The 12,074-nt window shown below is 40.4% G+C and overlaps 1 protein-coding gene across 8 annotated transcripts in view; it reads left to right on the forward strand.

Annotated features, from left to right (window-relative positions):
• AKAP10 (A-kinase anchoring protein 10) overlaps window positions 1–12,074 on the forward strand; it is a 61,100-nt gene that overhangs the window by 26,966 nt on the left and 22,060 nt on the right. For 7 of the 8 annotated variants that reach the window (XR_014238784.1, XR_014238785.1, XR_014238786.1 and 4 more), the window contains exons 6-10: window positions 4,006–4,090; window positions 4,903–5,026; window positions 6,150–6,286; window positions 8,539–8,683; window positions 10,440–10,613. Coding sequence is in view for 3 of the 8 variants with exons in the window: in XM_082374086.1 (XP_082230212.1) it covers window positions 4,006–4,090; window positions 4,903–5,026; window positions 6,150–6,286; window positions 8,539–8,683; window positions 10,440–10,613 (665 nt within the window). In the remaining 5 variants the exon portion in view is untranslated. The remainder of the gene's footprint in view (window positions 1–4,005; window positions 4,091–4,902; window positions 5,027–6,149; window positions 6,287–8,538; window positions 8,684–10,439; window positions 10,614–12,074) is intronic. The other variant, XR_014238787.1, reaches the window with a different exon arrangement.

Here is a 12,074-nt window from a genome sequence, read left to right on the forward strand (position 1 = left end):
TGAGTACTTACTGTGTCCCAGACAATATTCTAAGCATTTCCCATTGACAAACTCATTCAATCTTCTAAAGAACTTTGCAGCATAAATACAGTTATTATTTTATAAGTGAGGAAGCACAGAGAAGTTAAGTAATTTGCCCAAGGTGACAGCTCAGACACGGCAGTTAGGACTTGAAACCAGACCCCTACATGGTAACTAGTACACTATTTGGCAGTGCTTTTCAAACTCTGGATTGGGACCAGTCTCCTCATAGGTCCTCACCCCCCTGCCAAAAAAGACTAGACTAGAAAAATCAAAGAGCTTAACAGTAGTAAGGGCAAATACACACCACTTCAGAAAATTGTTTCCATCATATGTACATATATATACTGAGTCACATAAATATATTTTTCTGTAGGTCATAATAAAAATGGTTGAAAGCTTTGACTATGTTGTATCAGAAAGACTTCAGGTACACCTGTAATCACAGATACAAGTGGTTGATTTACTCATTGAACAGCTATTTATTATACTCCCATCAAGTCCTAGCACTAGGTTTTGAGTTTTTAATACAAAAATTAAGTGTTTTTGATTTCTGAACGAAAGCCTATTGTTCTGCTCCTAGCAGAGTCGTCCCAGCGTGGGGCTCTTTCGGTCTTTCCCCGTCATTGGGGACAGCAGAGCCCCTCCCGGTCTCAGCTGAGCCTCTTGAACTGGCCGCGTACTTCCAGGGCACACCTGCTGTCTGCCGGGTGCTGCCCGCGTTGTTTCCCTTTTCTTCTCCCTCGCAGACGCCTGCGACACACGGGTCTTGTGGCTGTTGGTGGCTGTCCCTGTCTGCTTGTATTTTGGAGTTTTCACGCAGTTTTGTTGCAGATGTTGTCATGGGATTTTGGTTTTTCTATGTAGTTCCTCTATTTCTATCTGAAAATTTGTTGCTACCATCTTTTAGACTTTCCTAGACCAACTGTGCCTAATAATAACTGGTAGGTGTCCGAACAGATTAGAATTTGGCTATTTGAGGAATTGGTTGGCTAGTAATTCCACTGGGTGTTTGTACCAATTGATAACTAAACTGTCTGGGGTAGTGAGAAAAGGAGAGAGTTTTGAGTCACATTTTAAGATGAAGTGTCACTGCAGTTCTAATTTTCCTTTCCTTAAACTTTATCAAATTAACGATGTAATCCCATGAGGGGAAAAATCTGAAGGATCAAGTTGATAACATTTAGTGATCAAGAAGTTTCCATTCCAGTGTGTATTACTATGCATTTTGAAATGTTAATTACCTCTGTGTCTTTAGACCACTCACTTTTCCTCTTTGGACCTCATTCTTTTGAATCCTGCCCTAATTATTTGTCTCCTCTTCAAGCTGGAATATTTTAATATAGCTGTCCTTCAAGTAAGTTATAGTTTGAAGAAACCTCCACTTAAGCTTTTATTGTGTATCCCACCTGCCTAGTTTTGTTGTAGATGTTATCTCTGGGTTTTTGGAGTTGCTATTTAATTTCTTTGTTTTTAGGTGGGGAATTAGATTGACCTCAAAACTGTGCTTCCACTGCCTGTTCCATCTTCCACAAATCCTTGAAGTGGTGGAATTTTTAAAATATTTTGGAGGTACAGTTGACAGAATGTGCTGATGGTTTGGAAGTGAGTGGTCTGAGAGGAAAAAAGGAATCAAGCATGACTTCATTTTTTTTTTAACAATATATTTTTTAGAATTTTTATAGTTTTATTTTTATTGATTGGTTGATTGCTGCATTGTGTCTTCGTTGCTGCGCGCCGGCTCTCTCTAGTTGCGTCTGGCAGGGGCTACCCTTGGTTGTGGTGCGCGGGCTTCTCATTGCGGTGGCTTCTCTTGTTGCAGAGCATGGGCTCTAGGCGTGCAGACTTCAGTAGTTGTGGCACACGGGCTCAGTAGTTGTGGCTCGCGGGCTCTAGAGCGCAGGCTCAGTAGTTGTGGCACACGGGCTTAGTTGCTCCGCGGCATGTGGGATCTTCCCGGACCAGAGCTCTAACCCGTGTCCGCTGCATTGGCAGGCGGATTCTCAACCACTGCGCCACCAGGGAAGCCCTGACTTCATTTTTTTAAAACCTGAATACCTGGGGGAGTATTTGTAAGGTGAAGTCGATGCAGGAGTAATGGCTGACAGGGAACATCAGGAGTTTGGGTTTCAGACATCCAAGTGCTGAGCACCAAGTAGGCAGTTGGATGTTAACGTCAGGAGCTTGGGAGAGAGGTCCGGGTTGGAGATGTATGTTTGGAAGTGATCAGCCCGGGGTTGGGTTTAGAGCCATGAAGCTGAGGAACATCCCTAGGAGGAGTGTGGTGCGTGAGGACGCGAGGTCTGAGGACTGGGTGCTGCGGCAGGTCTGACGTCTGGAAGGAACAGCCAGGAGTGGAGGCCTTCCTGCAGCAGCTGTGTATCAAGAGAGCAGTTTTTTCTGGAAGCCAAGTGAAAAAACTTTCTGGGAGGAAGGGAGTGCTCAAAGATGGCACGTCGTGCTGATAGGTTAAGGTGAATACCAGGAATGGGATGGACTGGGCAGTGGTGGGCATCTTAATTACAGTGGACCATTAGGGACAAAACTTAAGTGGAGGCGTCTTAAAAGCAAATAGGAGGAGCGGAGACAGCAAGTATGGCAACTGTTAGAGGCGTTTTACTCAAAGGTGAGCTGGCAGGGGGTGTTAGTCAAGGGACAGTGGTTTGGGGTTTTGTTTTTAAGGTGATGTGTCACAGCATGTAAGGTGTATGACAGCATACAAACACACATATATGTATAACATACAAACAGTTCATAGCTGGTGAGAATGAGGCAGTAGGAGGAAGTTGATACAGTAGGGAGGGGGGCAGTTTCTGTAGAAGAGGTGCCCTGAGGAGGTAAGAGAGGATGGGACCCAGTGCCCTTAGAGTTTTCCAGACAGGAGTGAGGACAGTTTGTCTGTAGTAGCAGGAGAGATTGCAGAGGTCGTGATGCTGGTGAGTCGGTAGAGGCGGTGGGAGCGGATGGAATTTGTCTTCTGCTTGCTCGTTTTCCAAGTCATCAGCAAAGAGGATAGAGCAAGAGGCGTTAACACATCTACAGAGAGAGGAGGTGTGCTGTAATGGACCAGGTAACTGTAGCGTGATCCTTGGGTTTCATTAAAGTCCCACTAAGGTCCTGAACTTTTTCCAGCCATGTTTAAGAGCTAGCTAGTAAACAGCTTTTTGATTTGTTGCAGTTTATTTAGGCAGTTCCTAATATTAGCCCATCTTACGTTTCAAAATTTCTACCAAATAACATTTTGATAAACAGATAATTCTTTCACAATTCCGTAGTTCCTTAGGTTACAATCCTAGAGATCGAATTGCTGATTGCAAGGGTATGTTCATTTTTAAAGCTTATGCTAGAAACTGCCAGATTGCCCTCCATAAAAAGATACACCCATTTATATGCCCACTAACACAAGTGTCAGTTTTCCCATGCCCTTGCCCAAGCATATGTATCATTAAACAATTAAGCTTATGGATTGTTAAAACAATTTGATGCCAAGCTACTAGACAAAAGGTGGTGTGCCTCCTCATTCTAATCTATAATTATATTTACTTGGTTACTAGTGAGCACACATATCTTTTATATTGGCCATTTTATATTTGTTCTTTAGTGAATTTTTTTTCGTGTCCACTGTCCATTTTTCTCTCAAGACTTTCTTGTTAGTTTGTAAGAGCTCTTGATACATGAATGAAAATAATCTGTCATTCATAAACTGTCATATATGCTGCAAATTTTTCCCCCCAGTTTACCCTTTGGTTTTGGGGGTGTTTTAATGTATAGAAATTTATTTTATATTGTTGACTCTTGATTTCTGCTTTTGCATTTATGCTTAGAAAGACCTTCCCTACCTCAAAATCAGCTGTTCACCTGTATTTTGTCTTAATTCCATTTAAAACCTGCTAATCTTTATGCCTTTACAGTTACTTCCTACTTTGATTTACAAATGTGTATAGTTTGGATTTAGAGAAAAATTATTTACCATTTCTTTTACAGCAAAGATTTGTGGAGAAGATGGGCAGGTGGATCCCAACTGTTTTGTCTCAGCACAGTCCATAGTCTTCAGTGCAATGGAGCACGAGTACGTCCATGTCGTATTTCCACATTGTGCATTCTTGGGAGTTCGGGTTCAGTCTCACGAGTAACTAAAACCAAACTATCTTTGAGGATTTAAATACTTTGAATGTTTACAGGATCTTATAGACATTCCCTAAGACTATCTTGGGTAATGGTTTCTTTTAAATATAAATTATGTGAGTTCTAAAAATAAAACAGATTTTTATTTTTAATGTTAGTATTTCCTAAGTCAAAAGAATTTATTTTTAATTCCAAAGTCGTTAGAGGTGATTGTGACTGTAGTGTGACATAGTAATTGGTTTATCTGTTTAAACGATGCATGTCTTCAGGTGGATATCCTGATTTGTTAGTGCATGCTTTAAGCTTAATGGATGCCATATTACTAAATCCACATAGATTTGTTTAAACTGCCTCCAAAGTTTTCTTAGATTAATTATTGCTGCATGCCCTCAAAAAAAATCTCCATATTCATTCTTTCATTTAACATTTATGAAAAGGGTGCTATGCACAGTTTGGATGTAGTGCCTGCTTTGAAGGAAATTGCAGCCTAATAAGAGAAATAGGGCATGTTCTTTGGTTACTGTAATAGGAGGTAGCGTGAGTTAGCTATCAGAGGAGAGCTGCACGTCATTAAGAGGTGGGAGAGATTACTTACAGGTTACAGGGAGAGGAATCAGGAAGGCGCCATGGGAAGGGAGGTCACGTTGACCTAGGCCATTAAGATGCAGTAGGCACAGTGGGCAAAGAGTGTGTTCTTCCCAGCTGAGCTCTTTCCTTGGTCGGTCCCTCAAACTTTACCTTTTTGTCCACGTGCAGGCACTTTAGTGAGTTTCTACGAAGTCACCATTTCTGTAAATACCAGATTGAAGTGCTGACCAGTGGAACTGTTTACCTGGCTGACATTCTCTTCTGTGAGTCAGCCCTCTTTTATTTCTCTGAGGTAAAGTCTGCATTTCCTTTCACACTCTGTTAGAGCATTCCAGCCTTTAAGCTGTACATGCTGGGCCCTGTCTATAGAAAATAACATAGAAGAGACAAATGATTTCCAAACTGATCAGGTGGATTTAAGTACTGTGATTACTGTTTTAAGTTGTATCTAATGGCAAGAGTACTTGAATGGCATTAGTCAGATTAAAGAGAACATGAAAATTCACAGTAAAATAACTCTAATTTTGAAAAACCTAATTAAACTACTTATAACAGAATGCAGATTTTTACTTATTTAGAGCTGTTTTAAAACCACGAAATTTGATACTTGATTCCAGTGCATAAGTGTTTGCAGAGCAGACTTCAGAAGAGAGAAGGAAAAGTAGTAAATTTTTTCCTACTGTCTTCATTTTACTTTAGCCACTTGACAGGATTGCCCTTGATAGGACTGAAGCGTTTGCAACAAGCAATGAGTATATTCATCTCTTTGAGGCATACAGTGTAGAGTGATGGGTTTTGTTAGGCTTCAGCAAATGAAATTATTTTGTTGCGAAGCAAATGACTATTAAGTCGAGATAAGAGGATTCCCAGTCTCACAAAGCAGTAACTTAGACTCACACTTGCATCTTGCCTCTTGACAAGGATACAGTTATTCAGCTGATTTGTGTTTTCACTCCCTCTCTTTGCTTAAGTTTAAGTCAGCATTTGTTCAGGTTGGCATGGCCACGTGGAGTGGTGGGAATGATCAGGTATAAAAGATTTGGTCTGGTTGCTTTACCTTTTGTATGTTTGCCAGCGAGGAACCACTAATCCATCTTTAATTTTTACTCCAGTTCACTAAAGTTTGCATTCAGCTGTGTAGTGGTTGCTTTTTGTTGTTGTTGCTAGTTTTTTTTTTTTTCTCCCCCTAAAAGAATATTTAAAAATTATTCAATCTCAAATGACTGTAAGTTGCAGACTGGCATTAACTGAACAAGTGGATCTGTTTTGGGGTGGGGGGGTTTCTTTTGTGGGTTTTTTTTTTTTTTTCTCTCTATGTCCTGTATTTTAATAGTTGGGGCTTAGATATAGACGAGAGATAGTGAGAGAAATCTGTGTATAGCCTGATTTTCCTCTTTTGTGTTTTTCCTTCCCAGTACATGGAGAAAGAGGACGCAGTGAATATCCTACAGTTCTGGTTGGCAGCAGACAACTTCCAGTCTCAGCTTGCTGCCAAAAAGGGCCAGTATGACGGACAGGAGGCACAGAACGACGCCATGATTTTATATGACAAGTGAGTCTTGGTGGTAGACGTATCCAGCTTCCCGCGAATATTGAGTACTTGATGCGCATTTCAGAAGTCACCTTGGTCTCTTCCGCCAGGGAGCTCACAGGGAGCCGCATAAGAGCTGCCTTTCATTGGTGTGTTCAGAGTAGGGGGTTCTTAGAATAAGTTGCTGGCGGGGCAGGGGGAGGCTTGTGTGTGGCAAGCAGGACGATGTTTGTTGGTGGAGGTCACTGAGGGTTTCACAGAAGGGAGATTTGACTGGCGCCTGAAAAATGGATTGAATTCTGCTAGCGGGGAAGGACACTCTTGGCAGAGTCATCGGTACGAGCAGTGCCATAGAAACTTTGCGTAATTGACACTTGGTCAAGGGAACAGGAGAAGATGAAACTAGCTGGAATCTATTGCAAAGGGTCTTAAATGTCTGTGTGGGGTATACCATGTTTTTTGGTGCAAGTCTGCTCAGCCAGATTAACTACTTGGTGAAGAGTAGTTTTTCATTAGTTTTCACTGAAAATGAGAGGGCAGCACAATCTTAGTGAACAGAATTGAAAACTGTGTCTGCCCCCCCTTTCATCGAACTTTTCTCGTTCTGTAAAGAAAAGTAATGTGTTATTTGTATCTGTGAGCACTTGCTAAGAAGATAACTTGAGAGGCAGAGAAAAATCCATGGGATATTAGGGTTGGAGGAGAGCTGAGAGCATCTAGGTCAGTGGTTCCCGAACATCGCCGGGCAGGTCCGTGCTCCTGTCGGCATGAGAGTCACCTGGCAGCTTGTCAAAAATAGATTTCCAATCCTTTTCTCTAAGAGATTCTGATTCAGCAGGTTTGAGGTGTGATCCAGGAATCTGATTCTGACGAATAGCCAGATTAGGGAGCTGGTTTGATTTTCCCATTTTGCAGATGAGAAAACTAAGGCCCACAGGGGTAGTGACTTTCTCCAAGTCACAGGGCAAATTAGTGGCAGAACTTGGATGCAGTTCTAATGTTTGTCCAGTGTTTATTTTTGTGCAATATATTTGTGGGAAAATATTATATAAGAAACATTGTTATATGGATGTTAATGTAGCAAGCATTTCCATTTAGAAATTTGAGGGAATTCCCTGGTGGTCCAGTGGTTAGGACTGCGCACTTTCACTGCCGGGGCCTGGGTTCAATCCCTGGTTGGGGAACTAAGATCCCACAAGCCGCACAACATGGCCCCAAAAAAAAAAGGTCTGGGGTGCCCCAAAATTCAAATCGTGGAGGAATATTTGCCAACTTAGTTGTTGCAAGATGGGAGACTCACTTTTTGTTAAGAAAATACTGATAGCAAGAAAAAAGAAGAATTTTTTCCTGCCGGAATAGAAGAGTGGCAGTAGTACGGTCCTGGCCGGAGCTCGGTGCCATGCAGAGCAGAGACCTTGTTTTCCCACTGGATCCCATTTTCAAATTGGGAGCCATTTTTAAATGAAAATTACTGTGTGACATCTTCCCGGCACTGTCATCTTACCAGTTCCTGCTTATTTGTTTTTCTATTTTTACTTTTTAATATCATGCCTCATCAGCCTGTCTGTATTTGTATCATGCACAGGAGTTAGAAGCCACAGAATGCTCAAGAGACAACATATGTGGTTTTCTGCTTTTAATGCCTTTTTTGTATTCAATTTATAACCAGTTTACCAAAACACTAGTTGCTTTATATCCTATGAAGTTAGAAATCTTTGAGTTATCATTGATTACTCCTTTTCCTTTCTACACCAAATCATTAGCAAATCTCGTTGTTCTACCTAAATACATCAAATTCATCCACTTCACCCTCAATGCTATTTTGTTTTGAATTCCTACATGTATATTATGTATGCCACATAGTTATGCTGGTATGTTCTCCTTTGTACCCTGTACAGGGATCTTTTCTGTTCTCTTTCCAGGGGACATGTCCATGTCTTACCCTGTTTTAAATTTGTTTCTTTCTCCCAAGCGCTGAACAGAGCACTAGGTGCCCATTAAATGTGTGCGATTGGTTTCTTTGCCTCAGTTGTAACCTGACCTGGAAAATCTTAAACAAGAACCGAAGATGGTGGCAGGCAGATAGGGAGGGTCACGTTGGCTCAGATATATCTTCGGCGGTGGGAATACAGGTTGCAGCAGGGCTGTCATCAACCCAGCTCTATAGTCCTAGGTCTTCAGGAGCCTCATAGAAGGTTCTCTGGTGTAGGTGCCAGAAGTTGCTTATGATTGCTGTGGAGTTGGGGTTTACTTTGGCTGTCTTTCTACCATAGGTACTTCTCCCTCCAGGCCACACATCCTCTTGGATTCGATGATGTTGTACGACTGGAAATTGAATCCAACATCTGCAGGGAAGGTGGGCCGCTCCCTAACTGTTTCACCACTCCGTTACGTCAGGCCTGGACAACCATGGAGAAGGTAACCAAAACTTGAAAAGCGTTAAACTACAAGAAGTTTTTAACTGGTGGAACTCAGAAAATAGAACATGGGAAAAAGCAAACAGAAAAGAACAGTGGAAAATTGAAGCAGTGCAGCAGTGATGAGAGCGGGGGCTTTGAGTCTGACTTGGTATGTATTAAACTTAACCTTCATAGGCTGAGTGACCTCAGGCAGCTACTGAAGTCCTTTAATGCCATTTTCCTCCTCTGTGAAATGGGGCTAATACAGATACTTAGAGTTATTTTGAGGATAAAAATGAGGTACTACGTGGAGAGTGCTTATTAGTAACGTAAGCATTAAAAAATGTTAACTGCTATTATTACTGTTATTATAACATCTTTTAGATAATTAATATTGAGCAAAGTTAGCTTAGGGATGATCCAAATATTTCACCAAAACCCTCCAACAGGGTTGGAGCACTAGTTTTCTGTATCATGATCACTTATAGGGTATCACTAATAGCTGCTTAATAAAGTGTTGGAATTTGTGACTCAGTTGTTCTTCTGATGAACTAAAGCAGATTTTACTAGGAATTGCAAGAGCCCAGGATAAGCCCATGAGGTTATTTTGCTCATATATGTCCTGTGCATCTAGGTGGAAAGGGATTAAGTAAGCACTGCCACATGATACCACACGATACCACACATTAAAACTGATTTCAGGAAAATGGAAGAGTTACACATAAAAATCAAATCATTGAAAGGCTGGTGGTAAACTGGATAGACTATTGGCTATTGTCCAGGGTTGATAATTTTTTCATGATTAAAATTAAAATTTTCTGATCTTAAAGGAAAAGTTCAAGATATGTATCATATAAAGAATGTAAACTTTCTGGGTAATAAGTTAAAATACAGAGAAAAACTAAATGTAAAAATATTTCTCACTAACTGTGTATCTAGGGAACTTATACTAATTTTAATTTTTAAGAGTACTATCAAGTAGGTAAATGGGAAAAAGATATGTATGCTTCGTTCCCTAATACCTTGAGTATTTCTCTGCTAGGTATTATTGTTATGGGGTAAGCAAAAAAAAAGAAACATAGCTTCTGCCCTCCTGGAGCTCTGTCTATAAGAGCACATATTAAACATAGACGTAAATATTTACAGTTGTGCTAAATGCTGTGAAGGAGAAGTTGGTAATAGGAAATGCCAATAATAAAGATGGGAACTTAACATCATTAATAATTTTTAAATAGAAATAAAAGCATCCATGTACCATTAGACATTTATTTAACAACTATTTGAAAAGACAGAACCCAGTGTTGGGAAGCCCGTGTCAAAACAGATGCCTTGATAATGCTAGTGATGCATCCTCAACATTTATCAAAGCTAAAATGTTCGCATCATTTAACTTAGTAATCACACTCCTGGTAATTTATCTTAAGGAAATCAGATCAAAAGTGAAAATCAGTATATACACAAAGACTTCAATATTTATAACAAACAAGAAAAATCTAGTTTCAAATTAGATCCCTCCCTGGTATCTAAGAAGTCTAGATAATCAAGTCCATTCAGTAGTTTCATGGCAAGTTTTCTGGGGGAAAAAAATCTATAAATTGTACACATTGTAGTTTTAGTTACAATGTAAACTGTGTACAAAGGGATAATACTTGGAGTGTAAGAGGAGGAGTAAAATCATGTGTGCTAACTGGTAGCATTGAAGGTAAAATTTTGTTGTAAAATAAAGTTTAGTGTATTTGATTTCAACTTTAAAATAAATTGTATCCTCTCTTCAGGTCTTTTTGCCTGGCTTTTTGTCCAGCAACCTTTATTATAAATATTTGAATGATCTCATCCATTCGGTTCGTGGAGACGAGTTCCTGGGAGGAGGTGTCTTGCTGACGGCTCTGGGCTCTGCCGGCCCCACCGAGGATTCCCACCCCGGGGCGGCTGACAGCTCCGCCATGCAGGTAGTGACCCCTGTGCCCCTGTGCCAGGATTGTTTCACTCAGATCTTAGCATCAGATCCCGTTTGTAGCTTTTAGGTGGTAGAAGAAACAAAGGAGAGAGAAAATTAGCCTACTTACTATATATGCTAACCAAAGTCTTTGTGATGATTAACAGTGTTTCATATTGTAAGATGTCCTGCTGTTTCATTCAGACCATTATTCTGCTTGACACTGCAGCTCTTGCTTTATTTTTTTATTTTTTAAACATTTATTTATTTATTTACTTACTTATTATGTATGTATGTATGGCTGTGTTGGGTCTTTGTTGCTGTGCGCAGGCTTTCTCTAGTTTCAGTGAGCGGGGGCTACTCTTCGCTGTGGTGCATGGGCTTCTCATTGCGGTGGCTTCTCTTGTTGCAGAGCATGGGCTCTAGGCGCCCGGGCTTCAGGAGTTGTGGTGCGCAGGCTCAGTAGTTGTGGCGCACGGACCTAGTTGCTCTGTGGCATGTGGGATCTTCCCAGACCAGGGCTTGAACCCGTGTCCCCTGCATTGGCAGGCAGATTCTTAACCACTGCGCCACAAGGGAAGCCCAGCTCTTGCTTTAAATAATCAAATCATATGACATATTTATAGCCTCCGAAGAGCTGTTTGTATAATTATTTGGGAAATTTTAGTAACTAAATTTGGAATGCTTTTTTAGAGAATAATTGAGTGAACTCCTAGATTTATTAATATTTCACTGAAGAGCTTTTGGTTTCATTTTGAACTATAATGCCATTGTACATTTCCTTAAACTTTTTTTGTTTTTTGGAGTGCTTTCATATATCAGGCCTTCTCTGACTGTCTGCAAAATCACAGAAAGTGGGTTATGCCCAAGAACAGAGTAAGGAGGTAGTAGAAAGTTAATTGATTTTATTGAAGTCACACAGTAAGTGGCAGAGCCACGAATATATTCTCTGTCTAGTTTTTCACCATAAGTTTAACAATATAGCATAATTATTTTCTCATCACTATTGGCAAATAATTTTTGACCCTGGGCCTTGGATAAATTTTCTTAATTTTTAGGACAGTACAGTTTTATTACCATCAACAAGGCTGTCTGTCCTCAGTACCTTTTCCTCTTATTGAGGTTGCGTAGGAGGTAACCTGCTGAGTGTGGTTGCCATTTCGTTTTTTGATACAAGCTGGAATGCTTTGTTTTTATTTAGGCACTTAAAAGGTGTAGGTGCTAACTGTAAAGTGTATTTTTTTACATATTTGGTTGAAGTATAATAACATATACAGAAAACTCTACATTTCATAACTACATACAGCTCAAAGAATTTCGAAAAGCAGACCTAACCCATGTAACCAGCATCCAGATCAAGAAACAGGACGCGTCACCAGTATGTCAGAAACTCTCGTCCCCCCTTCCGGTCACTATCCTCCTCTTTTCTTTTTTCTCTCTCTGTTTTTTTTTGTAGAGCCTTATTGAGATATAA

Source organism: Balaenoptera borealis, assembly GCF_965194805.1.
Source record: "Balaenoptera borealis genome assembly, chromosome: 20".
Lineage (NCBI taxonomy): Eukaryota > Metazoa > Chordata > Mammalia > Artiodactyla > Balaenopteridae > Balaenoptera > Balaenoptera borealis.